Here is a 23,892-nt window from a genome sequence, read left to right as displayed (position 1 = left end):
TAATCCCAAATTTACTGTGTACTTCATTTCAAATTTACTGTGTACTTAATCCCAAATTTACTGTGTACTTCATCTCAAATTTACTGTGTACTTCATCTCAAATTGACTGTGTACTTAATCCCAAATTTACAGTGTAGTCTACTTCATCTCAAATGTAACTTTACGTTTGATGCCCTATCATTACGTTAGTTGTTTATGTACCGGTAGACGTTAGGGCTACTTCATCAAAGAGTGTTACGTTACTTTTAATCCCTGTCGTTACAATAGTTGTAACGGTTTGTGTCCCAATGTTTCCGTCGGAATAAACCCTTACATTCATAACAATTCCTGAATATCACTTTTTTTCCTCTCACTGTGAGGTTAGAGGTGTACTCATGATAGTCATGAGACATTCTACTTTCGTCAAAGGAGTGAGATATCACCTTCAAGAACAGACGTAGCGCTTGGCTAGTGATGCTTGTCAGTGGAAGGTTTTTGCATGAGCGGTTGAATGATCTTAAAACTGTGAGACTGATCTTGATCTTCATCTTTAAGGTACCCATACATAAACAAATGTGTTTCTTTAGGTGCTGTCCCACAGCCTGTGCACAGTGATGAAGATCCCTCATGACCCTGTGGCCCTTGAAGAGCATTTCAAAGATGACAATAAAGGGCCTCTGTCCAACCAGGGCTACATGCCTTACCTCAACAGGTTCATTCTAGACAAGGTGGGGACAAAGATGCTGGAATAGTTGTAAGAGAGTGTTTTTAATCCAGTCAACACACTATCATTTGCATAACTTTGCATAAAGAACTTCAGGAACTATCTGATCAAATAATGAGTCAATAAAATTACAAATCTGACCAAACATTAAACGCCAGTTGTTGGTACTTGACAGTTTGTTTTTCTATATATGGTCACGGTGCCACTGATGCATTTGAGTCGCTGCTAAGAAGTAATGATGCAGCAATGACAGCCCTAGTGGTACCAATGCTCTTATTTATGCTGAATGTCATGAGTGCAAATAAGTTGAAAGGGCTACGACTTCAACTTACTTAGACAGTTACACAAACAATGAAAATACAAACACCATCACACACTCGTTTGAAGAGTGTATGACACAGATTAAGATGACTAATCATGACCTGTTCTGTAGGAGAGGAAATGCTTACAACCACTTCTCTGTTGTACCCACAGGAACAATGTGCTTTGTCTAATAATTTATTTATTTGTAAAATAAATTTAGGTAAAATGGGCAGCATCCTTATACACTCTTTGCTAAAGCTGCATTGTTGTCTCTTGTGGAGTTTTTACCCTGTAGTTTAGCGAGCACCGTGTAAAACTCTGCAAACATATCTGTTGAAGTCTCATGTCAGTCAGTAAACTGCTTGAGTTTCTCTCTTTCCACTTGGAAGCTGTTTTCTTGCCTTTCTCTCGTAGGCTCTGACTTGAATAAAAATGAGGCATTTAATTACATCAGGTTTGTACCTCACATCCTGGAGACTGGAGGTTTTGAAAGGAGACAAACACCGGTTTCCTGCTTAGCATTTGTAAACACTCACTGGTGCCGACCAGTTTGACTTTGACTGAATGGTGCATTTTGTTCCCAGGTGCAGGAGGAGTTCAATGTGTTGGAGTTCAACAAGATGTGCTGGACACTGTGTTACAACAAAAATATCTGCACTAAACGTCTCCTCGTCTCAGATGACGATGCTTTCAAAGTCTGGTGCATTTTCAACTTTCTGTCAGAGGACAATTACCCACTCATCATCGTTACCGAAGAGGTGAGGAAGATCCTTACAGTTGTTTTCTGTGGGTGACCATGGTTTTGAAGCTCTTTTGTCTGTCCATCTCCTTAGATTGAGTACTGCCTGCGAAAGCTGATGGAGGCTATGGGGAGCGGATGGAGTGAGGAGAAGTTTGCAGACTACAAGCTGCAGCTGAACGCAAAGAAGAACTGCCTGACTGTGTGGGAGCTGATTGAACTGGTGGGGATTGGGTACTTCAGCAAGGGCATGAACCACCAGACCCTGTCCATGGGCATCACTGAGGTCTTCCAGGAACTCATTCTGGATGTGCTCAAGCAGGTCAGACACGATATTGATCTTAGGTGTACTGTGTGCACAGGCAGACCCATAACAGGTGGCATCACTTGTTACGTTTAGTAATATATCACACTGATTACGGCAGAATGATTAGGCAACTCAAGTGTCTTTTGTTTACGTCCACACTGGGTTTCAAAGGGATACATGATGAAAAAGGGCCACAGAAGGAAGAACTGGACAGAGCGCTGGTTTGTCCTACGACCAAACTCACTGTCATACTACGTCTGTGAGGACCTTGTGGAGAAGAAAGGAGACATCATTCTGGACCGGACCTGCTGTGTGGAGGTGTGTTGTTAACTACAGTATATGACTATACATAATATGTAAGTAATGCTGTATTGACTAAATCATTTGAACTGACTTATAACTGACATTTCCTCAAGGATTTGATTTGGTTCAGAAATAGAATTAGCATTGTTCAAACAGCAATGAATCACGTTAGAATTTAAATACGATGTGGCTGCAGTGCTATAATACAGTATATTAAAAATGTTTCTCTCCTCCAGTCTCTGCCGGATAAAGAAGGGAAGAAATGTCTCTTCATTATCAAGTGCACTGATAAAAGCTTTGAGATTAGTGCATCAGATAAAAAGAAGAAGCAGGAATGGCTTCAAGGTACGGAATAGTCATCTTCCTCTTCTCTGTAACTGCTTCGTCATAAAGAGTCTCATCATCATCGTCTCTTTATTTTCCTCATCTTCGTCTCTTGAATTTCTGAATGTCATACTGTCTCAATCTCGCTCCGTGTCGCGGTAGCTATTCAAACATGCATCCAGCTGCTGAGGTTGGGGCTGTCATCTCCTCACCGCGAAGCCCGGCTGAGGCGCAGGGAGCTCCGGCAGAGGCAACAGGCGGAGGAAGACGACCTGGCAGAGAGGATGAAGCAGCTCCAGGTGGCCAATGAGAACAAACAGAGACAGCTGGAGGGTATGAGAAAGGTACTGGTCCAAGCTCAGATCTTCAAACTTCAAACTTGACTTTGAGAAGGAGGCTCCCACATCTTGTTGGCTCCAGAAACCATTTGCACAACTCGATTGTTAAACAAGAGTCCTGGTGAAGTCACGTTTCTTTACTACAGGAAGGTCCTCCCGCATATTTATATTTGTCAGACAGTTCTCTGTTATTTTATTTCTTTGTCAAAGCGAGCACAGAGAAAACATTTTGACCCTCACAGAGGGATATAGTGCTCCCCTTTGGGACAATCATTTAAATGAATTATATTCCGTTAACACATACCACATAATAAGAAATGTCATGATGAAACACATTAAACAAAACTAAAATGCATGCTTTATTGTAGGTACAAAAGTAGAGTTATAGTAGGTTAGTCGAGGTAATACATCTTGGATCTTCATTTTTGAGTAGATGTCAAAATCTGAGAGAGGTTCTAAATCTGAGTTTTTGTCCACTTCCCTTTATTTTCACATATTGTGGTTTTTAAGATAACCTAAACAAACATTTGAAAAAGAAAGAAACCACACATGATGCAGCAGAACATTCACTGTGAAAAGGGAAGCAAAATCTGCTATGCAAACAAAGTATATATCAGTCAGAGACACCTGCAGAGGGCCAGGCGTAGGAACTCACTTGTTTCAGAGCTGCAGCAGATTGTTGATGGCCTCTCGCTTCTCTTTTTAGCCTGCCAGATGGCTATTCTTTAAATGTCAAACACATGTATCTTTATAAGCCCAATAACTAATTATATGGAAAGTCACATTACATTTTTGAATACATGGATTTTTTACTAAGTGCACCCTGGTGTTACCAAGTAAAGTGTTAAATAAGACAATACAAGGAAAAACGACTTGACCTAAAGAATGCACACTGAACCTTTTAACATCAGTTTCTTTTTTAAGGTTCCCCCTTGTAGCCTGGTGCGGCTTCCCCTAAAGCAGTGCAATAACATCTCTTTCCTCTTTTGTGCTCCACAGAAAATAGAAGAGGCTGCAGCTAAAGCAGCAATGGAGGAGCACGGGAGGAAGCAGACTCAGTTAGACCTGCAGGATCGCTACAGACTGGACCTGGAGAGAGAAAAAATGGTAACCACAGTGCCTCAGTCTGCCTCCCACAAACGCTGCTCCTTTGTCCCGATCATGCTGGCTGTTGACACTTGCATATGTGATGACACAGGATTTTTTAGAAAGTTCAGAGAGTAAGCAAATGAATTCTGGTAAACTGAGACTGTCTTATCTATTTTCTGATTCAGTCACCATCTGTGGCTTCATCGTTCCGGGAAACACAAGCTAAAAATATTAAAATGTTATGTCCCATGATATTGAGTCGTCTTTTGTCTGTGTGTCACATGCACAAACATATTAATCATCCCCCTTACACCAGGGACTAAACAGACAAAGGCCTTTATAAGATAAAAAACATTTTATTGTTTGCTCGGATGAGATTGCATCATTGCAGCAACACGGATTAAGATGAAGCTAGAATACAGAAAATGTCACAATACAGCATCAAATGTGAAGATTTACGGTTGATTTGTAGATTATTGCTCGGTTCAAGAGTCTAATGTGTAAGAACGTGCTACTGCATGTGTGTGTGTGTGTGTGTGTGTTGACGCAATCAGGTGCGTCAGCAGATGGAGGAGCAGGTGGCTCAGAAATCCTGTGAGCTGGAGCAGTACCTGCAGCGCGTCAGGGAGCTGGAGGACATGTACCACCGGTTGGAGGAGGCCTTAGAGGACGAGAGGCAGGCCACGCAGGACGAGGAGGCCATGCACAAGCTGCAGGCCAGGTCTCAGACACACACACACTCACGCACACAAATTCGACAGTGGATAAATCTAACAGTTACCTATAATGTTGTTTTAGCAGCACATCAGCGGCACATTAGCAGCACATTAGCTACAGACTGCTAGTATAATGGCTAGCTTGGTTATCAGTGTACTGATTGCAAAACAATTAAATCAACAATTCAACTCTTCCAAGACAGCTATAATAAAAAGGTTACAGACAGATTTTTTGTGCAAAAATATCAACATTGTTTAAAAAATACCCTCACCCCAAACAGAGTATAATCAAGACTGTATTTCTGTGTATATTTCGCATGTTTCCCTGTGTGGGATTCCTGCCATAGTCAAAGACTGAATTTGTCTCTCCTCAGCCTGTATGAACTGACAAGCTATTACCCACGGCTCCAGCTCCATCATTTGTCTTTGTTGAGATTTGGACTTAAGTGGGTAAAATAGAGCACAAGTTTAAGCGGCATTGCTGTGTTTTCCATCACAGGCTGCTGGAGGAGGAAGTGGCAAAGAGGGCAGAGCTGGAGCAGATCCACCTGCAGCAGCAGAGGGCGCTGTCTCAGACTGAGGCGGAGAAGCAGGAGCTGGTGGCCGAGCAGCGGGCCAAGGAAAGAGACCTGCAGGCAGCCATGCTGCAGCTGGAGAGTCTGGAGAGGGAGCGGCACGGAGCACTGGAGCAGTACGAGGTCAGGTCACACATCTGGAGGTTTACACTGATCTGAAAACCCCAGCAGAGGCTTTATTTATCTAGGGTGGACAGGTCCCTTTGGCATCAGAAATAGCTTTAGTCTTTTTTTGTTTGTGTATCGATAAATAAAACTATTTATTTTTTCTATATGATCTGATTCCATATATATTTTTCTCTTGATGTTTTACAGAAGTTGTCAAGGAAGCTTGAACGAGCAGCTAACAAGACCAAGACTTGGAAGGACAAGGTGGCCAAACATGAGGGGCTGGTGCGTCTCATCCAGCCAGGTAGACAGGGACATTGATTGTTTCATAAATCAACATTCCACAGATGTATCTGACCGGCATTTTAGTTAAGAAATCTGTACTTTACGTTCATGGAAACGAGGCTTCCCGTTCTGTTTTTGCAAGATTTAGATACTAGTGTTCCACAATTTGAATCAAGGCCTAATTTTCAAAAATATTTATATCGAAAGTTGCAGCGAGGTACACTCCATGACCAGATGTTCTTTTTTTATGGTTTTGGCTTGACGTTCCTTGAATTCTGTGGCAACAGTTTGGTAAAGGCTCTTTCTTGGTTCAACGTGACAATGCTCCCCTGAACAAAGCGAGGTCCATAAGCAAATGTTTCTTCCCAGTTTGGTGTGGAAGAACTTGAACGGTCTGTACAGAACCCTGACCTCAACACCGTCCAACACTTTTGAGATCAACTGGAACGCTGGGCCTCATCGCCCAGCATCAGGGGTCGACCTCACTAACGCTCTTGTGGCTGAATGAGAGCAAATATCTGCAGCCATGTCCCTTAATGTTGTTGAAAGCCTTCCCAGGAGAGTGGAGGTTGTTATAGCAGCAGATTATTGCCCTTGGTTTTGAATGAGCTCCTTAACAATTACATAGGGATGTAATGTGCAGGTTTTCCTTTGACCATATAGAGTAATTTACAGCCTAAGAGCATGGAAAACCCTCGACTTTACACCCTTAATTATTGTCGTTTCACAACCAGAGTCATGCCATTTCTCTAAGTCCATCTTGTTAAAAGGCCTCCTTTCCTTCTCTTTTAACCTGGTCTTTTAGGTGATAAAGCGCCTCAGAGGATGACTAACTGGGGTCCGGCTTCATTCACCGACGCTGAGCTGGAGCTGAGGAAGAAGTCGTGGCAGGAGAGTAAGAACCAGGGGGCTCAGGCTCAGTGAACACTTTCACACCGATGAGGAAGAATCTGAACTGTTACATTCGAGGTCTGGAGAGGTTCGGTAACATGAACTTACTGAGCCACGTGAATTGATTTGGGTTAGTTTTAAAAGAACAGCTGGGATTAACTGCGTCAGTTTCTTCTGTAACAGAAATTCACATTCAAGCAAGAGAAAGCAGTTTGATAGATTAATATTGAATCGTGGTCCACAGATTTCATTTGGAGATTCTCAGCAGATGCAGTTTGCTCGGCAGTCATAGAGATAGTGATCATCGGCCATCAGTGGAACTTGAATCGAGATTATTTTAGGTAAAAAACATTCCGCTTTTTGATTTTGTTCAGTTGTTTTTTTATTTTCTAATTTTAACCCGTCTTTTTTGACTTCCTGTGTTAATTCAAGTAATTTTTAGTTTTTTTGTGTTATAGCTGTATGACAGCAGATTCATTTCCACTCTAGCTTGGTTTATTAGCTAAAGTTGAGTCTGTTACAGTCATTACTAATATGATTAAATAAAACACCAACAATTTTTCATGAAAGTGGATGGCTGTGTTCATTTCAGAGGTCCTGGCACCTGAATGTGTCAGAATGCAGCAAGCTTTCCCATTTTTCTTTCTTTTTTATTGGATGGTTTAGTCAAGAACTTGCTTTCATCATGACTCGTCTACATTTTGACGAAGAGTGTCCACCAGGTGTCACCATATGAACAGGATCCTCAGTAAGTTAAACCCCGGAACACTGACATAAACAGTCTTTTTTGTTTAATTCCACTGCATGGACTACATTTTGAAGATGCTTGAGGAGTGCTATTTGTCTCTACCACTGGGTCATGAAGGCATCAGCCATGTTGTCCAGATAAAAATGTCTGGTGTTGTTCTGACCAAAACCAACCTCCCCACCATGTCAATGGCACTTAACCCCAAAACAGTTTGTTCCTACTTGGGACGTACATCTTAAATAATTGGTTACATATACATATTTCACTTTGTAAAAAGGCAGCTAGACTTTTGGTTCTAGCAGGTTAGTTGGGGAATATTTTCGGTCAATGATAAGTCTATGGCACAGAGGACTTTGTCGACACAGCAGTTTTTTTGTGGAATTACGTCGTTGTCAACCGATCTGATTTGCCAGATGGGTATCACTACCTGGCCAATACACATTTAATACAGTTTCTTTGTCAGTCTCAATATAAAATTCAGTGTTTCCGAAATCAGTTACATTAATTCAGTCAGTTCTTAGTGCCACAGGAATGCCTGTCTTTACCAATAACGTCCACACAGTGAGGTATACAGATTTTAGGTTTAAGTTGGCAAATTGAGTCAAGGTATCAGAATCAGTGTATCGGGAGTGAAAAAGTAGCTTTGTATGACAGGTCTGTATGTTGTTCAATATGACTTCATTGTGCCGGTAATCTCAAAACAAGACGAATCACACTTGATGCACATGACTTGCAGCAGCGACGGCTCCGTTTTGCTGCGTCTGTGTCAAAACAAATCAGTTTGTGCAACAAAGGACCACTGTTCTCACCGGTACACTTCACCTTTGTCTTCTTCTCCACCCTCATGTTTCAGGGAGACAATGTTACCGGAACCTTGTAAGTGGGTGAAACTAGCAGCTGTAGGTACTTGTTTGTCTCGTGTCTGCACAATGAGTGTCTTTACTTTCTGATGTAAAAACTCTCAATCTTAACTTTTTGGAAGGAAAGAGACAGTTCATGTTGAGCTCAGAGTTGTCAGAGCGGGAAATGAGATAAGAACCTGCATTCATACACTGATCTAAGAGTCAGCACCATGCAGATCTCTTTATACTGATGGGTCACTGATAAGATCAGAAATAGAGACAGACTGCTTGAATCTCTCGGCAAATACTGTAACTATGAATGTCTTTTTACCTCCATAAAAGATATAATCCACATTGCTTCTCCATTTATGGACGTCTTTGTTCGCATTACAGTTCTTTAACATTTGACACATTAAAAACAGAACTATTCAAAAAGATTAGAACCAACACTTAATGATTGATAGATCGATAGCAGTATTTGTCTTTAATTGTTAATCTGACATAATGATAAATAGATTTGCCGTTCACATTTCTTCTATAGGAGATATTTATATCCCAGAATCTGAGAAAACATGGCACCATTTTTTTCTTTTGCAAAGACTATTCTCAGAATTGAGAGTTTGTAATCTCCGCAGCTAAATTGCACAAAGCCCCTCGACATTCCAAAAATAAGGATGTCTCTAGCTGTCTCACCCTCGCCCCATGTGTACGAAAAGTACCCTAATATCCATAACCAATTCATCTGATTCCTGTCCAAAATATCCTCATCGAAACTGATTTGAAACAGGAACATTTTTTTCGGGGGATCGTGTGCTGGTGGAAGAATGTCTGGCAGATTCCCGTTTTCTGGGTTAGATGACTTCCTACAGTGACCTCACAGCCCTGAGCATTTCACATGATTGAATGGACTCTGGGTTTCGCTGCACAGAGAAACTGTGGGACACAAACATCAGGGCCTCAGACAAACACCTCGAAGAAAACAGACATTAATGTAAAACTTTAGAAACCCCAGTGCTATCCTTTAAAGCTGTTAATCAAATGATTGTACTTTTCTGCTCATGGATGAGAGGGCGGTGTCCAGATAAGATCATCTGGAACTCAGTTGATTCATGCATTTGATCATCTACCAACTAGACCCCCATGTGCTGCAAGGCAGCTGACATCATCCTGATTTCCAGGGTGGGACAGTGAGATCAGTGTTTGGAGTTGTTTTCGATGAACTTTGGAGCAGATGCCCGCTGAGGGGCCACAGGGCTGTGAGGCAGAGGGGCCCCTAGCAGCAGTGAATCATGCATCATTGCAGAGGCACCCAGGAAATGTAAACTGCTACATAGTTTGCATTCATTGCAGCCACGGGGCTACATGGGAATAATAGGATTTGGTGGACCAATAAAATAAATCGGTGTCATCTGTCACTGGAGTATTTTTGGGGACCGTGGAAAGACCAATCAGCTTATTTTTTTAAGTTGTTTTCTTGGACAAGAGGCATTTACTGCAGCTGTGACTGTTTAACTAGTTTTCATGAATCTGGTTTGATCCAGTCAGAGGAATGCAGCTATGTGAAATCAATGATTGAGTAAAATATCTGTAGAGTATTTCTGGCTTCGGGGCAAATGATTCCTATCATGCCACTACACACAATCCTGCTGGATAACTTCCGCTGCTCCCTCTGTTCATGGGCAGAGGTCCTAATCTCCGTGCCCAAAGCACAAGGCTAAATATGGAGAGGACTGCCAGAGGCTCTGCCCAGATGCTCTGCACCTGCTGCCAGTACAAGCCAGCTGAGAGATCGTACTGAGGGACAAACACAATCTCCCTCTCCTCCCTCCAAAAAACCCCTCTCTGCTCTTCTTCAGGCCTTTAGCTTCCTCTCAGAGACAAACTCTCTTTGGACCACATAAGTCCCGTTCAGAGCCGCCAACTAGGCGCCACGGTGCCTGAGCTGGGGCTGTTGCCCAGTCCCATATTCATGGCTGGCACCTATCATCACCAGGCCCTGTCGTTGGCTCTGAGCAAAAATAACAAACTATGTGTTGCAGCGGTGTCTGATTACCTTTCATTGAGAGAAAATCTTTAGTTAAGACAAGGTGTTCATAACAAGCCCGGAAAACGTGACAATTACAAATGGTCTAAGTTTTCTTCCTGTATCTTATGGCACATTGTGATGCTGGCAGCTCCGTGAGGCACAGCGGCGCCTTGTGCTCAATGTCAGCAGTCTAATATATCCACAATAAAAATGCTTAGTTTAGCTTGTTAGCACGCTAACATTTGAGGTATGGAATATAGCACTAATAATAACTAACTAAATAACTATGTAAAAAGTTTTGCAGGTATTGGACAACTTGAAAATTGGACATCGTGATGACCTTACATGAAACATTGAGGGATCACAAACGTTATTAAAATTCACCCTGAAGGAACAGAAATGTCTGCACCAAATTTTCTGGCAATCAATTACGAGGTGTTAACAACCAAAGGTCCATCAACCATCTAATAGAAACATTTCAGTGTCCAGCAAACATGCCTGTGCAGGCCCACTGTGGCCAGTGTGGGCAGGGGCTTGTTAATAAACTGTCTTTACATCACAAGTCAAAGAGGAGCACTTGAATGCAACATTTATTTGGGTATCTGAAGGCTTGACCATCTTCCATTGGGAGAGTCGGCTCAGGTTAAGCCTGGCCTTCAGGTCCTCCTGAATACAAAAGTGTACATGTAAAATGATGACACCACTTTGTCCTTCCTTGACTACAAAACATGTGTTGTTAACGTTTCAATTAATTATGTGCACGATTGGATGTTTTGATGCATTTGTCCCACGGTTCAAGTTAGCTGTAGTTTTTGTTTCATTTCTGTAAGGTAATTGAAAGTCAATAAGCAGACTCTTTAAACTGGCTTTCTTTTTAACATTGGTTGCTTGATATTGCTCTTAATGCAGAGACTGATTTCTGCATTTTTCTTGACAAAAATGAATTTAGACTTTTAATTCACTGCAATGAATTACACAACTGAGGCTGCTTTCTTCTTATAGATTCTCCAAATGAAAGGAAATCAATTAATGGAACGCATAACAAAAACTACAAACTTCTTAAACAGCAGCTTGGTTTGAAAAAGTGTTACTTGTGAAGCAAAACCACTTATAGTTGATATATAATGAATGGGCTAAAACATGCAAAGCCACTAGCTTATTTAATGCATCAGTAATAATATGATACATATAACCTTCACAACTAATAATACATATATACCTTTGCTTTAATACAATTTGTCGGTAATATGCCTGTACTTCCACATCAATAAAACTTTAAATCCAGGAATTTGACTTTGTGGTATTACTACTTTCACACAATAAACGAGCAAACCTTTTGGTATTAACTCACTTAAACAAGAACACAAGCAACGGGTAGTTTCAAGTATGTTTGGTTTATTTCAAAATATTAGTGTCCTCACAAAACATGGTACAAAGATACAGTAACAAAAAAAGCCTTTTTTTCTTTTTTAATAAAACTGTATCGGTTGCACAGAGTAGACAAGACGAGGATCTCTGAAAACCACAATGTCCTACATGATATATTCATTCAATTCCTTAAAAGACGCAGAGCCTGCCTAGACGATGACAACAACAAAAGAATTGTCTCCATTTTAATTTTCAGAACAATGTTTCATCACAAACGGGAAACAGGCCACTCAGGTTTTTGCACCGGTAACGACACATAAAAAAAAAAAAAGACTTGTTGGTCACATTAGAATTAAGGTTAGAAAAGTATGCTTATGTTCAGAACATCATACAGTATATAAAATGAAATGTCACACAGGTATTTACAGGAAAACATAAAGCCACCACACTTACACAGTTACACTTTTAATAAAAAATAATAATTTACATTACATGAGACATGAGTGTTATCCAGAAGTCAATGAAACATTCAACAAAATAGAGAAAACATCACGTATTTAAATAGAAAAATGTCAGGTAACTCATTTCGAACTCACTGTGCAAATTCTTTTCATTTAATCTGTCTGGAGGAAATGTATGTACATTGTAAAGTAATGCCTTTAGCCTCACTGTCTGCATCTGTTAGAAATGTATATTTGATAAGGACTGCATACTTTAGAGCTAAGTGCAAAGAAATTGCTTTTTCATGTTGTGCATTTTAATCTCTGAGTTTTTGGCAGGTCATACGTTTCTTTAAGCAGCAATAACCTTTTCATCGTAGTAAAATATCCGATAGAAATTATTTTATAGGCTATTTTCTACATGTTTTTAAGTCTAAAATTGAACCCACAGTTTGATTGGCCAGTGATATTGCTTTGATCTATTTACAGCTTAAGTAGGATAGCATTTCCTTGGAAGTGCAGTCCCCTCAAACATCAGCTTATCTTCACTTCATCCCTGTTGGAGGCGTGGAGGAGGGAGCCGACAGCAGAGACGAATGCGTTTGATCTACGCCAACTGAAGCAGAGAGATGACAGCCTGAACAGCTGCTAAGTAACAACAGGCAGAGAGGTGGATGATCAGTAATTATTCTCCACTAGCAGGCACTTTGTTTCACTGTGGTCCCCGAATTAAAGACATCTAAAAGCTGAGTCGAGCGGGTGTCCCGCCTCTGCTCTCAGCCACCTGATGCCGCCTCTAATGTTCATGATGTTGACGTCAGTGTTCAGGCTCCGAGGTTCACTGCTCAAGCATCGGAGATGCAGTTCTGGATCTTGTCCATCCACAGCTGAGCGCTGGGCGCGTCAGAAGCGCAGAAGTTGTACACTCGCTTGCTGGTCTTCAGCTACAGAGGTATCGGACAACAAGGGTTAAATGTGGACCAAAGGGACAGACTTGAATGTGCAACACAATAACTGACACAAAGGTTCATCTTTGTTCCACTATCTTTATGCATCAGGTCTATTTTTGGAGTGTGTGAGATTTACTTGTCAACAAATACTAATAGTTCAATATTTAACTAGAATATCTCTGCCAGGTGTGTCTGCAACGACCACTGCGGTATTGTATGATTGAATGAGTACGACCCACAATTGGCTAACCTCCCGTCGAGACACCAATAGGCTGTATGGCGTCGTAAAACAAACTTTCAAACTCAAAACGACAGAGACGTGCACATTTGGGTTGACTTTTACTCACGTCAAAGAAAGCCTTTTCACTGATGTGTTTGGGAGCTCCTATAGTGGGCGCGGCGATCATTACAGACTCCACCTCGGCCAGATCGATGTGGCCTCTGCAGTTTGTGTCCTCCCCGGTGTCGTAGTACCTCATCTGTGAAGACGTGAACGTTAAGCTGCAGCCCGTCACTCAGGTGAGGGTGTAGTTTTTCTTCAACATGAATGCGGTGCGGCTTGGCTCACCTGGTGTTTTGTTATGTCCAATACAAACCAGCGAGGTTTCCAGCCTTTCAGCAGCGCTCCACGTTTATACAGGATCCCCTCGTAAGACCTGAAGAATAACACACGGTGAGATCCAGGTGGACTGGATGTTATGTCTCTGTACCTTTTGCAGCTGATGGTGCTTGTTTGGATGTTTTGTTGTGGGGTTGGATGTAAACAGCGGTTTAAAGCAGGCAGGAGCAAAGCAATGTACGGCTGTGGACGAGGGCAGAAGCAAAAAGTAATTTATTAAGACGGCACTTTCTGACGTAGAACTGAAGCCGTTTTCTACGCTCTCTTTAAAGAGAGAGATGATTTACAAAAATAAAATGTCCCAACTCGGGAGAAACACCAGATATCAGAGCCAAGAGACTGTACTTTAACCTCGTGGTAATTGTAAAATTACACACCCAGAGTTTCACAGAGTACAGACAATCTTCACAAACATGACACACACACATACCACAGCGATGACTTATCTTCCAAAACTGCACTGGCCCCTCGGCAGCAGTTTTAAGGGAATTAAATGTGAACTTTTGTATTTGTTCCAGGACTCAGCAAGTTCACGACCCACCTGTTCTCCTCGCTCTTGGGGGTGAACTGGTTGTAAAGTGTTGCGGCGCGGCGGTTGATCCCATTGGCCGCGGCGGTGCCACGGTCTTCGCCCAGCGCGCCGTCTGGCAGGTGCAACATGGAGCGTCGCTGGAAAGCCTGCAGGCTGGACGTGGGAATGAGGCCTGAGATGGACACCATGGACTGTTTACGGAGCTACAAACACACAAGATGAAAGATAAAGTGGGAGTGGGAAACAGTTTCACACACTTAAACTACTGTGATTTGTTGTTTCTGTTATTATTAATACAACATAACACTCACATTTCCTTCTTGGGCGAGGTCTTCCTGAATGCTGATCCGGACTCTCTCCAGAGTTGTCTGCCACTTCTCAGAGGTCTGGTTCAGCTCACCTTCCAGCTTCCCAATGTCCTGCAGCACCAATACCAGCCAAGAAAGACCACAAATGTTGACATACGACACGAGAACAAATGGGATAAAACTTCAGATCAAAACTTTTGGTAACAACTCTTACAGTAAGGAGTTTGGTGATGGCGTCAGGCTGGGCGCGGCTCACGCTGCTGTAACACGGCCACACGATTCTCCTCTTACTGTTGGAGAGAGTGTGCACCTCCTCTGAACCGTCCGACCTCGCAGCCATCATCCCCCAGTCGTAACACGGCCCCGTGGACAGAGTCTCATCTGTGAAGTAGTCCCATTTATTGAGGCTGGGGATGCTGATCGAAGGCTTCAGGATCACCTACAACACAGAAAGGTTTGACTGAGAATCGGATCCAATCGTATTGTGTCCACTATGTAAAATACTGTGGACAAAGTCCTTGTTGAGGATGATCAAAAAAGTCTTGCAGAGAGCATCTTGTTAAGTCTGTAGTAGTGTTGCACGTAGGGTCACGCAATAGAAACGGCATCGACGATAACCGTGACATTAACATACTAATAATACATATAACATCATGTAAATGATCCAGCACCTTTTGCATGCATGACTCAGTTGTAGCTGTCAGCTCTGCTACACGAAGGACAGAAAGGAAGACAGACACACTCACGTCGCTCTCTGTGGGGCTGTACAGGTAGTTGAAGAAGACGGGACTCCTCCGGTGCATCCTGTTCATGCCCTCCCAGATACAGATGCCTCTCCGGGCCTGTTTATCACCTTTATCCTCAAACAATGTGCCTGCGAAACACACAGAGGAGAAGCTGCTGAGCACATGGGCCAATTAACCACACAGATTTTTTTGGCTGATGCAACACTATGGTACTAAAAGTTGTGATTCAACAAAAGGGTTTTATGAGAGAAGGTTTTGTCTGGCTACGTTCATCAATGGAGATTCTGCATTTCATCTTCAGGCATACACATAACCCACAATAACCCACATAACCTCTAACCTCATAATTAAATGAATCAAATATGAGTGAGTATTTTTGGTTAATTTTGAGCATCAATTAGTTTGTGACAATGTATTTTAATAAATTGAGTCTGGTCATGGTGCACCTAGTGTGAACATTGCAGGCCTCTGATGCGGTTTCATTTAGTTACGGGGACTTGTGTATATATAAATGTTGTTCCTTACATGTAAACTTTATGGTAAAGTGCTACTTTTAATCTGGGTTAAAATGGGCTTATATGAAAGTAATATAAAGCCAATTGTAATGCAGCATTTTCGCAGTATAAAAACAGATAATGCTAAAAAAAAAGCAATCCTCTCTGGTTTAAACAGTAAAGGACACTGACCATGTTCCAGACGCTCATAGTCTGAGTCCAACAGGAAGTTCTTGAAGCGGTTAGAGATGTGATGATAGGCCAGGAACTTCAGATAATACTGATTGAACTCAAACTCCAGAGGATGTTGCTCCAAAAACTGCAAAGACATGAAAAGATGGATAAAGATTAGATTTAAGAGACAGAGAGGGAAGATCAGAGTGTCTTTGTGTTGTGGCTTCACATCCCTCCAGTGCATAAATGACCAATTAGAAACAGGAAAGTCTCCTGTCCTCGTGGGGGCAAAGGTCAGTGATATCATCACCACCAGACACAATCCAGACTGAGCCAGCAGCCCCATTGTTCCCATCCAGTAGTGTGAGCTGGCCAACAAGAGAGAAGTGTTGAATATTTGAGGCCACCTGGGTCTATTGGCAAAAACAACAGCTATTTTGGAGATGAGGCACTTCTATTTTCAGCTCTTGTCCGAATCCCCTCTCCCCCCCTGTTTACAGCTCTCCAGACCCCAGGACCCTTGCCAAACTGTCTTAGCTGCCAGGCTTACAGTTTCAAAAGACAAATGTAGAAACTATGTGTTGATGTAAGTGTATGGGAGTGGGTCTGTGCGACCCCAGGATACACACACACACACACACACACACAGCATTCTCTAAAGTTAGCATTTCATAGTGGACACAGGTTTCTGCACCACATCTGTATCAGCTTCATTCTTAACTCCACTTCCCTCCCCACAAACACACACACAGACACACAAACCTTCTTACAGACTACCAATCCCCAAAACTGCAATTTCCCACATGAAGTTCTAAACACGCACTGAAATTTGAAGGGATGCTGAAACACGCGAGCACAGACAGCTCAGCGCTGATCACTGGGTTCACGGACCATCTGGCCAGCAGCCTCCCCGCGCACACTCTCTGGTGCAACACGGTGTTGAAATTACACATCCAGTGTTGGGAAAGCAAAGTGCAAAACTAAACCAAATGTATAGATAATGACATCTGAATTTCTCGCCTTTTTTCCCCCTCTCGCCTGTACGCTTATGAGGAATGTGATGATCTCATGGAGACGGTACGAAGTCATGTGGGGGTTAGGAAGTGGAGAGAGGTCACATAGAGGCAGGAGATGGTAACTGTATGGAGAACCTGCAGTAGTGAAGGTAAACCTCACCTGGTGCACGCAGTCCAGGAACTGCAGGAAGATGGGTGTAAAGCCGCCGCCCTGGCTGCTGGGACTCAGGTTGCTCCGCTGGCTGAACTTGTGGCCAAAGGACAGCCACTCTTTCTCCAGCAGCACCTGAAAACCTTCCAGAGTCCGGTAGAAAGGATCGCTCAGCAGCTGCACCAAAGACACCACCTGCAGAGAAAAAGAGAAAAGGTGTGAGTGAAATATGAGGAAGAGACGGGTCAAACACAATACCTATCTGCAGTATTATCAATCACCAATTAACAAGAAAACGACAATTCTGTTGTGTGTGTTTCTCCTGGATTGTGGTGTGTTTGGTCCTCTTAAAGCCTACTTTAAAAAAAGAAATTACATTTGGTTGATATGAAAATACAACTTAGTGTTCCTCCAGGAAAAGAGCACCGGCTTTATATTTTACGGGAAATACATTTGATAGAAAAGCTGACCTACTCTATGTTTTCAGAGTTAAATTTAATATTTTTGACAGAAATTGAGACATTTTACTTTGAAAAACTAACCTGTTTAAACATGGAATAATTGGAATGTGTGCATCTCTGAGTGACCAGTACACCAGTACTGTGTAATGTTGTATTTGTGTACATTTTCTTCTTTAACAACGTAAGCAAAACATTTGTCATATGATTCTTGGATATTTAAACGTTTAAAACATTGAGGCATTGATATCATTTTGTAAAACAAAACAAACATTGTGAGAAGTTACTAAAGAACTGCGAGTAAGATGTGAATTGACACATCTATTGGTGAAACCTTTCTCAGTTACCTAAACCATTTGTTCTGCTCTGTTTCTTGTTACTTACAGTGTCAATGCCACTGTCAATGCCACTGAGATCTACTGAATATGATCCTTTTCATTATGTTAAATATACAGGCTTTCAAATCCTTGATACTTTGGCAAATGAGCGGTTTTAAATATCTAACTACTAAAGGAAAGTGGCAGCTGTTTCACCACCACGGTGCAGAATTGTTTCAGAGTGTCATGTTTGATTACGAGTCGGCATACTTTTTGTTTTTTTTCTCGTTTGGCATGACTTTGCATCCCTTCAAAAGCTGAGCACAACATCTTCTGCCAACAACGTTAAACCGATCATCTGCTATCAATTACATTTATATAACGTCGTAGCGAAGTCATCAGGCTCACTCCGCAAAACACCACTTTTCTACGGATGCAGTATGCTTGGCCTGCTCCCCTGCCCGCGTCTTCTCCAACACAGCTAATGAGCCCTGACGCGTGGAATGAGCGAGAAAATCAGCTAATGGCTTCCCCGTGAGGTTTCAAAGAACCTCCGGACCCGAGTGGTGGAGAAAGTGTTTGCCCCCCTGCAACCCCGGAACTGAAATAAACCCCTGCGATTATTTATGAGACTACAGCGGACTGAGGAATGGATTTAAGAAAGATGCGAGGCATGAGAGAGGATACGAGAGAGGCAGAGGGTTTAGATAGAGGAACAGAAAACAGGGTTTTGTCTGCTGTGTGTCTATGGTCCGTGGACAGAGGCAGGAGAGCCAGAGCATATGGAGCCCATTTGCCTGTCCGGGCTGATCGGGACCTGGCGTGATGGAGCCGGTGGCCCGTGGAGAGAGATGCTCCGGGCCAAACACGTGCCCGGCATAAGGGGTCCCACAAACTGTACTTTTACACAGCAGCCCAGGGCTTTGCAAACCCAGTAAAACACATTTTGAAGGACACACACTTTCAACACCAACATGTGCACTTTAACAGGTCAACATGGAACAAATGAGCTCAGAAAGCAAACATGCGAAATGGATACAGACAATTGATCTGGATCGCAAAAGACTTTTAGTTTGCGTGCCTTAAAATCAGAACCATGAACTTTGGAAATCAGCAAAAAAAAAAAAAATCAGTGAGCCAACAAGACTTTTATAATCTATCTCTGCATTATGGGGTCACCAGTGACAGAGCTGATTATAAGAGGAGCAGAAAAGAAGCAGGTGTGCCAGAGATTTATGATTCACACATGGCCCAGTGCAGTCTGACTGGTGGTTGTTTGTTTTACACCAAAATCATCTTCAACAAGTCTTTCACATTTTACAAGTTATGCTTTCAGTAAAATGTCACACAAGCTTATTTTTGAAATCAAAAACACAATGTAAATCAGTGTGTGTTCTACATGTTTGTATTCACTGAGGATGGGACAGAATGACATTGTGAACTGTAACTTGGACACATCATGGTGTTTCATTGCTGCTTTCCACTCAGGATGGTACTTCCGTGTTTGTGTTTAAATTACTTAATGCGTTTCTTTTGATCCATGTGTTCCCTGTGTTTTGTTTTACTAACGGCTATGATTATAAAGACAGGAGTGAAATGTAACAAGGACCCAGTGGTGGGCCGTCAGGGCCAGCAAGGCCTTCTCTGCTGGCCTAAACAGAATCACAAAGTGATAGCCATTTTATAATTTAATAATTTTTCTTAAATACACTACACGTATTATCATTTTTTTCCCATTATGTTATTTTCTCATTGCACAGCTACTGTCTTCCTCAGTTGCTCTGCTTCCAGTGTAGCTTGTTTTAAGTAGAGCTTTTATCCAATCAGATTTCACCTCTGTGTCTCTATGTAAGAACAGAGGCCCGAGGCCTGCAGACTCTCAAGTGCATCCATGTGCAGTTTAAGTGAATGGGGACGATATTGTTGATTGTCATATTCTTCAACCAATCAGATCTTTAGTTTGACATGTTGGGCGTATTCTTTGATGTGTCAGAGCCTGCTAGCTGACCTACAAGTACGTGATTGGTCAGTGGTCTAGCCTGACAAGTTGGGCGGTGACAATCCCAATATCTGCTGCCTCTGTCGAGTGGACATTTTCAGCCCTCAAACGCATTAAAACGTATTCAAAAAATACAACTGGGGAGGCTCGACTGTCTTCACTGGCGTCCATGAATTGAGGACTTCTTACTGGAACTAAAACGCACGGATGTACTGTACAACCATGGGATTAAACTCTTTATTAACAAAGAAAGGAGGATGGACTTTGTCTTTAAATAGTTAACAGCAGCTCTGGTAAGTTAAATGTGTTTGTTTCTACATCTGCAGTAGCTTTAATATGCTTGTTTATATATTATTATTTGTACAACTTGTTTTTAATGAAGATTTTTGTTTGGTTTTATATGTGATAGGAACTATTGTTACGTCCAATATTGCACTGGGGACATATTTAGCCGGTGCCAGTGTTGGCAACGTGGCGACTTTCTCGCTAAATCTGGTGACTTTCCAAACCCTCTTGGCGACTTTTTTTTACTGGTGACAAATCTAGCGACTTTTTCTGGTGTTGTTGGAGAGTTTTCTGGTGTTTTGACGTAAAAGCACGTACGTTCTGCACTGTCGTGAACGAGCAGTGGGTGCTGCCGTGAGCCCCTCCGCCGCCGCCCACAGAAGCCTCGCGCAGCAGTCCCAGCTGCAGTCAGAGCAAAGAGGAGACGCACTCTCAGCAGATAGTGTATCTACAGGTGTTGGCTTCATTTTTACACGAAACAAATAATAACCGTAGCTGTGTTTCAGCTGAAGGACAGCAGTGAAGGCCCAGGTATAAAATACACGGCCCGCCACTGCATGGACCCCCATCTGGACTTGTACCAGGGAAGTGGTGGTTACACACACACTTATTAACGTCTTTCTTCTTTGTTTACGGGCATTTGATGCACTGGAGGCATGTAGCGATGCATGCAATGATTTGTCTCCATCGGGGATGGGCATTTCAAGAAAAATACCGGAACATAGGAAGGAAGACCATTTTGGTGCGTTATATTTTGTTTCTGTCGAGTTTGAATGAATTAAACTCCTTTGTTTCCCTTCAAGTTTTTAAATACATAAATTAAGTTTAGTAGAAGAACACGTTGATGGAAACGTACCGAAAGTCAAACTTTACATCACGTTAAACCTCTGCATGTTCTTCCTCTGGTCCAGGGGTGCCCACACTTTTTCGACTTGCGAGCTACTTTTAAAATGACCAAGTCAAAATTATCTACCTACATTAAAAATGCTGAATACCTGAGGACCTGCTGGAGACTGAGCGTCGCATTCAGCCTAAAACTACCACCAAGGAGGAGATGGAGGTATTTAACTATTATCCACCAAATAATTCAGTTCAGAACAGTTTTAAGGTCTTAAATCCATCAATTGCCTAATTCCCAAACTCAGGTGCAGGTGAGATTTGGGTGTGGCTATAATTACCACAGTACACGGGATGCAACATATTAGCATTTGAATATGAATTTGCAAACATAGACAGCTTAACAATGTTAAAAGGATCATTTGTGGAGTTACTTACAACAGCTTAAACTTTTGTTGTGACTTGTTGCATGTATGATTTAAAATATCTGCGAAGCAATAGAGAAAATTATTTTTTTTAATATAGTGTTGTATCATTACTGCTAATGGGTCATAATGTGTGGAGTTTTGTGAAAACTGTGCCATGGAAAACATGATGAACACTGGACTAGAAAATAGTGAATTCATAAAAGGAGACATTATCTGCCCTTGAGAATAGAACAGAATAGAATAGAATGCTGGATTGAACGGGAACACAGCAGAGTTCTCGAATAAATTAGAATGTTCAGGCTTCCGGTGTGTCCGATGTACGATGATGGGGTAAGATACTGGCACCAAACTCCTGTTGTGTAAAGCAGTAGCATATCTGACCTGTAACTTTGGATTCAGAATAGACTTTGACTGCTACCACTTTTCATAATTTGGCTCAGGATGTTTGGTGCCACCATGATGATTTAAGGATTACCAAATCCCTCCTTGAATGTCAAATTGTTAGCATTGATTATTTACTGAGAGTAAAGTACAGTACAACTTAGAGAGCTTTGCTTAGAGGAGGGATATTTTGAAATATAGTATTTATAATCATACAGTTGCAAAACAATTAACTAACTATGTAAAATATTGGGATTTACTCTAACCTCCTACATTAGGACAGTGTTTGTATGCTCTCATTCTCTCACAGGTTTCTATGGATCATCGTTATATCTGGACGCTGGTCGTGCCTCTAACGTAGTTGTGACATATGCAAGAGTAATATCCCTGGTTGCCCTGATCGTGACAGTGAGCGTGAACTGTCGGGGAGAGGCAGTCACGTATCTCCTGAGTGAGAGTCCTGCACGGTGACATGTCGCTGTGTTGGGCTGCTGTTTCAGTAGTATCAAAAAAGGGGATGGCCAGTCTTCAAATCATGTGCCAACATGCGTTAGGGTACTTCTGGTGTCCGATGTACGATGATGGGGTAATATGCTCTCACCAAACTCCTGTCGTGTAAACCAGTAGCATATCTGACCTGTAACATTGGATTCAGAATAGATTTTGTCCGTTAGCACTTTTCGTAATTTAGCTTAGTATGTTTGGTGCCACTATAATAATTTAAGGATTACCAAATCCCTCCTCGAATGTCAAATTGTTAGCATTGATTATTTACTGAGAGTAAAGTACAGTACAACTTAGAGAGCTTTGCTTATAGGAGGGATATTTTGAAATATAGTATTTATAATCATACAGTTGTAAAATAATTAACTAACTATGTAAAATTTGGGGATTTACTCGAACCTCCTACATTAGGACAGTGTTTGTATGCTCTCATTCTCTCACACATCTCTCTGACTCTCGCTCTCTGGCTCTTTCTCTGTCAGCTGACAGTGGGCGATTTCGCCACGGCCTCCCTCAGCCAATCATATATTTTCTGTCAAACTTTAAAGACCTGTTCTCTTCTGTGCAGTCAGCTGTCATTTCAGGACAAACCGATGTGACCCTCCTCCCCATTCATCATCACATCCGGTGTTCAAGGTTTCTTCCACTGAGGGCAGTCCCACTCCACATGCCATCATCTCGATCTTCAGCCTGCCCCTACTGTCTTCAACAACTCCACCAGTGTCAACTCTCCAAAATTTTTACTTTACTTTGCACAATTTAATAAATGTATTTGTTCACTGTAAATTAAGTTTCTCCTGATTTAACAACCTGTGTCTCCCTGTATAAGTGTGTCAATTATCTCCCAGTGGCTTCAGTTCTCCTATTTATTATGTTTTTTGTGATGTATGTCATGTTATTTCAAACTAATTTGCAATCATAAGAAGCATGGTCATTGTTGGTGAAATGTTTCTTATATACAAAGAACAATTACTTATCGTAAAACTCCAAAAAAATAGTAGAGTAAAATCTTTTTGGTGTGTTTTCTAGAAACTACAGGTCTGATGAGGAAAGTGGGAACAGGTGTGTAGGTGGGAGGGGATGTCATGTGACCAGGACTGGCAGGTCTGGGGAGTGAGCAGGGGATGGAGAGGACAGAGAGCCAGGACAGGCAAAACCACCAACCCACTACAAAGTCTCTGACCTCCCTCGAACTTCTCAGACAGTTTAAGCCAGGGGTGCCCACACTTTTTCGGCTTGCGAGCTACTTTTAAAATGACCAAGTCAAAATGATCTACCTACATTAAAAATGCTGAATATCTGTGTACCTTGCATAACTGCATGAACCCTTATGGCACAATACAATTCTGTACATTTTTGGTCATTACCTTACTCTGATGACTTGCACTGAATGGAATTGGCGAGAGTTGCATAATCCGGACAGTAGCTGCTGGTAGCCCGCCTCAAGCAGACTTCAAATGATCATCAGTCATGGTGGAACTTAATGTTCTTCATGTGGGAAAAGGCTGACTCACATAAATGAGTCGAGCCGAATAATGCAGTCAAGAAGGTATCACATTTCCTCATGTTTGGGTACTTTTCCTCTGTG

The 23,892-nt window shown here is 42.0% G+C and overlaps 2 protein-coding genes across 3 annotated transcripts in view; one reads left to right on the top strand and one right to left on the bottom strand.

The window, feature by feature from the left end:
• swap70a (switching B cell complex subunit SWAP70a) overlaps positions 1 to 7,253 on the top strand; it is a 7,640-nt gene extending 387 nt beyond the window's left edge. Inside the window, exons 2-12 of the mRNA XM_031846839.1 lie at positions 567 to 707; positions 1,591 to 1,764; positions 1,840 to 2,067; positions 2,224 to 2,370; positions 2,592 to 2,700; positions 2,842 to 3,023; positions 4,017 to 4,124; positions 4,661 to 4,827; positions 5,322 to 5,520; positions 5,713 to 5,809; positions 6,596 to 7,253. Coding sequence (XP_031702699.1) covers positions 567 to 707; positions 1,591 to 1,764; positions 1,840 to 2,067; positions 2,224 to 2,370; positions 2,592 to 2,700; positions 2,842 to 3,023; positions 4,017 to 4,124; positions 4,661 to 4,827; positions 5,322 to 5,520; positions 5,713 to 5,809; positions 6,596 to 6,714 — 1,671 coding nt within the window. The 3' untranslated portion in view covers positions 6,715 to 7,253. The remainder of the gene's footprint in view (positions 1 to 566; positions 708 to 1,590; positions 1,765 to 1,839; positions 2,068 to 2,223; positions 2,371 to 2,591; positions 2,701 to 2,841; positions 3,024 to 4,016; positions 4,125 to 4,660; positions 4,828 to 5,321; positions 5,521 to 5,712; positions 5,810 to 6,595) is intronic.
• Positions 7,254 to 11,675: 4,422 nt separating this feature from the next.
• Positions 11,676 to 23,892, bottom strand: part of sbf2 (SET binding factor 2) — an 81,796-nt gene continuing 69,579 nt past the window's right edge. For both annotated transcript variants that reach the window (XM_031846786.1, XM_031846787.1), the window contains 9 exons: positions 17,105 to 17,290; positions 15,947 to 16,073; positions 15,261 to 15,388; positions 14,729 to 14,953; positions 14,518 to 14,625; positions 14,216 to 14,409; positions 13,624 to 13,711; positions 13,403 to 13,534; positions 11,676 to 13,049 (listed from right to left, as the gene is read on the bottom strand). In XM_031846786.1, coding sequence (XP_031702646.1) covers positions 12,951 to 13,049; positions 13,403 to 13,534; positions 13,624 to 13,711; positions 14,216 to 14,409; positions 14,518 to 14,625; positions 14,729 to 14,953; positions 15,261 to 15,388; positions 15,947 to 16,073; positions 17,105 to 17,290 — 1,287 coding nt within the window. In that variant the 3' untranslated portion in view covers positions 11,676 to 12,950. The remainder of the gene's footprint in view (positions 13,050 to 13,402; positions 13,535 to 13,623; positions 13,712 to 14,215; positions 14,410 to 14,517; positions 14,626 to 14,728; positions 14,954 to 15,260; positions 15,389 to 15,946; positions 16,074 to 17,104; positions 17,291 to 23,892) is intronic.

This window comes from Anarrhichthys ocellatus, unplaced genomic scaffold, assembly GCF_004355925.1.
Source record: "Anarrhichthys ocellatus isolate YVR2014 unplaced genomic scaffold, GSC_Weel_1.0 scaffold6, whole genome shotgun sequence".
Lineage (NCBI taxonomy): Eukaryota > Metazoa > Chordata > Actinopteri > Perciformes > Anarhichadidae > Anarrhichthys > Anarrhichthys ocellatus.
The sequence above is the reverse complement of the archived record's forward strand: the minus strand, read 5'-3'. Positions and strand labels throughout refer to the sequence as shown.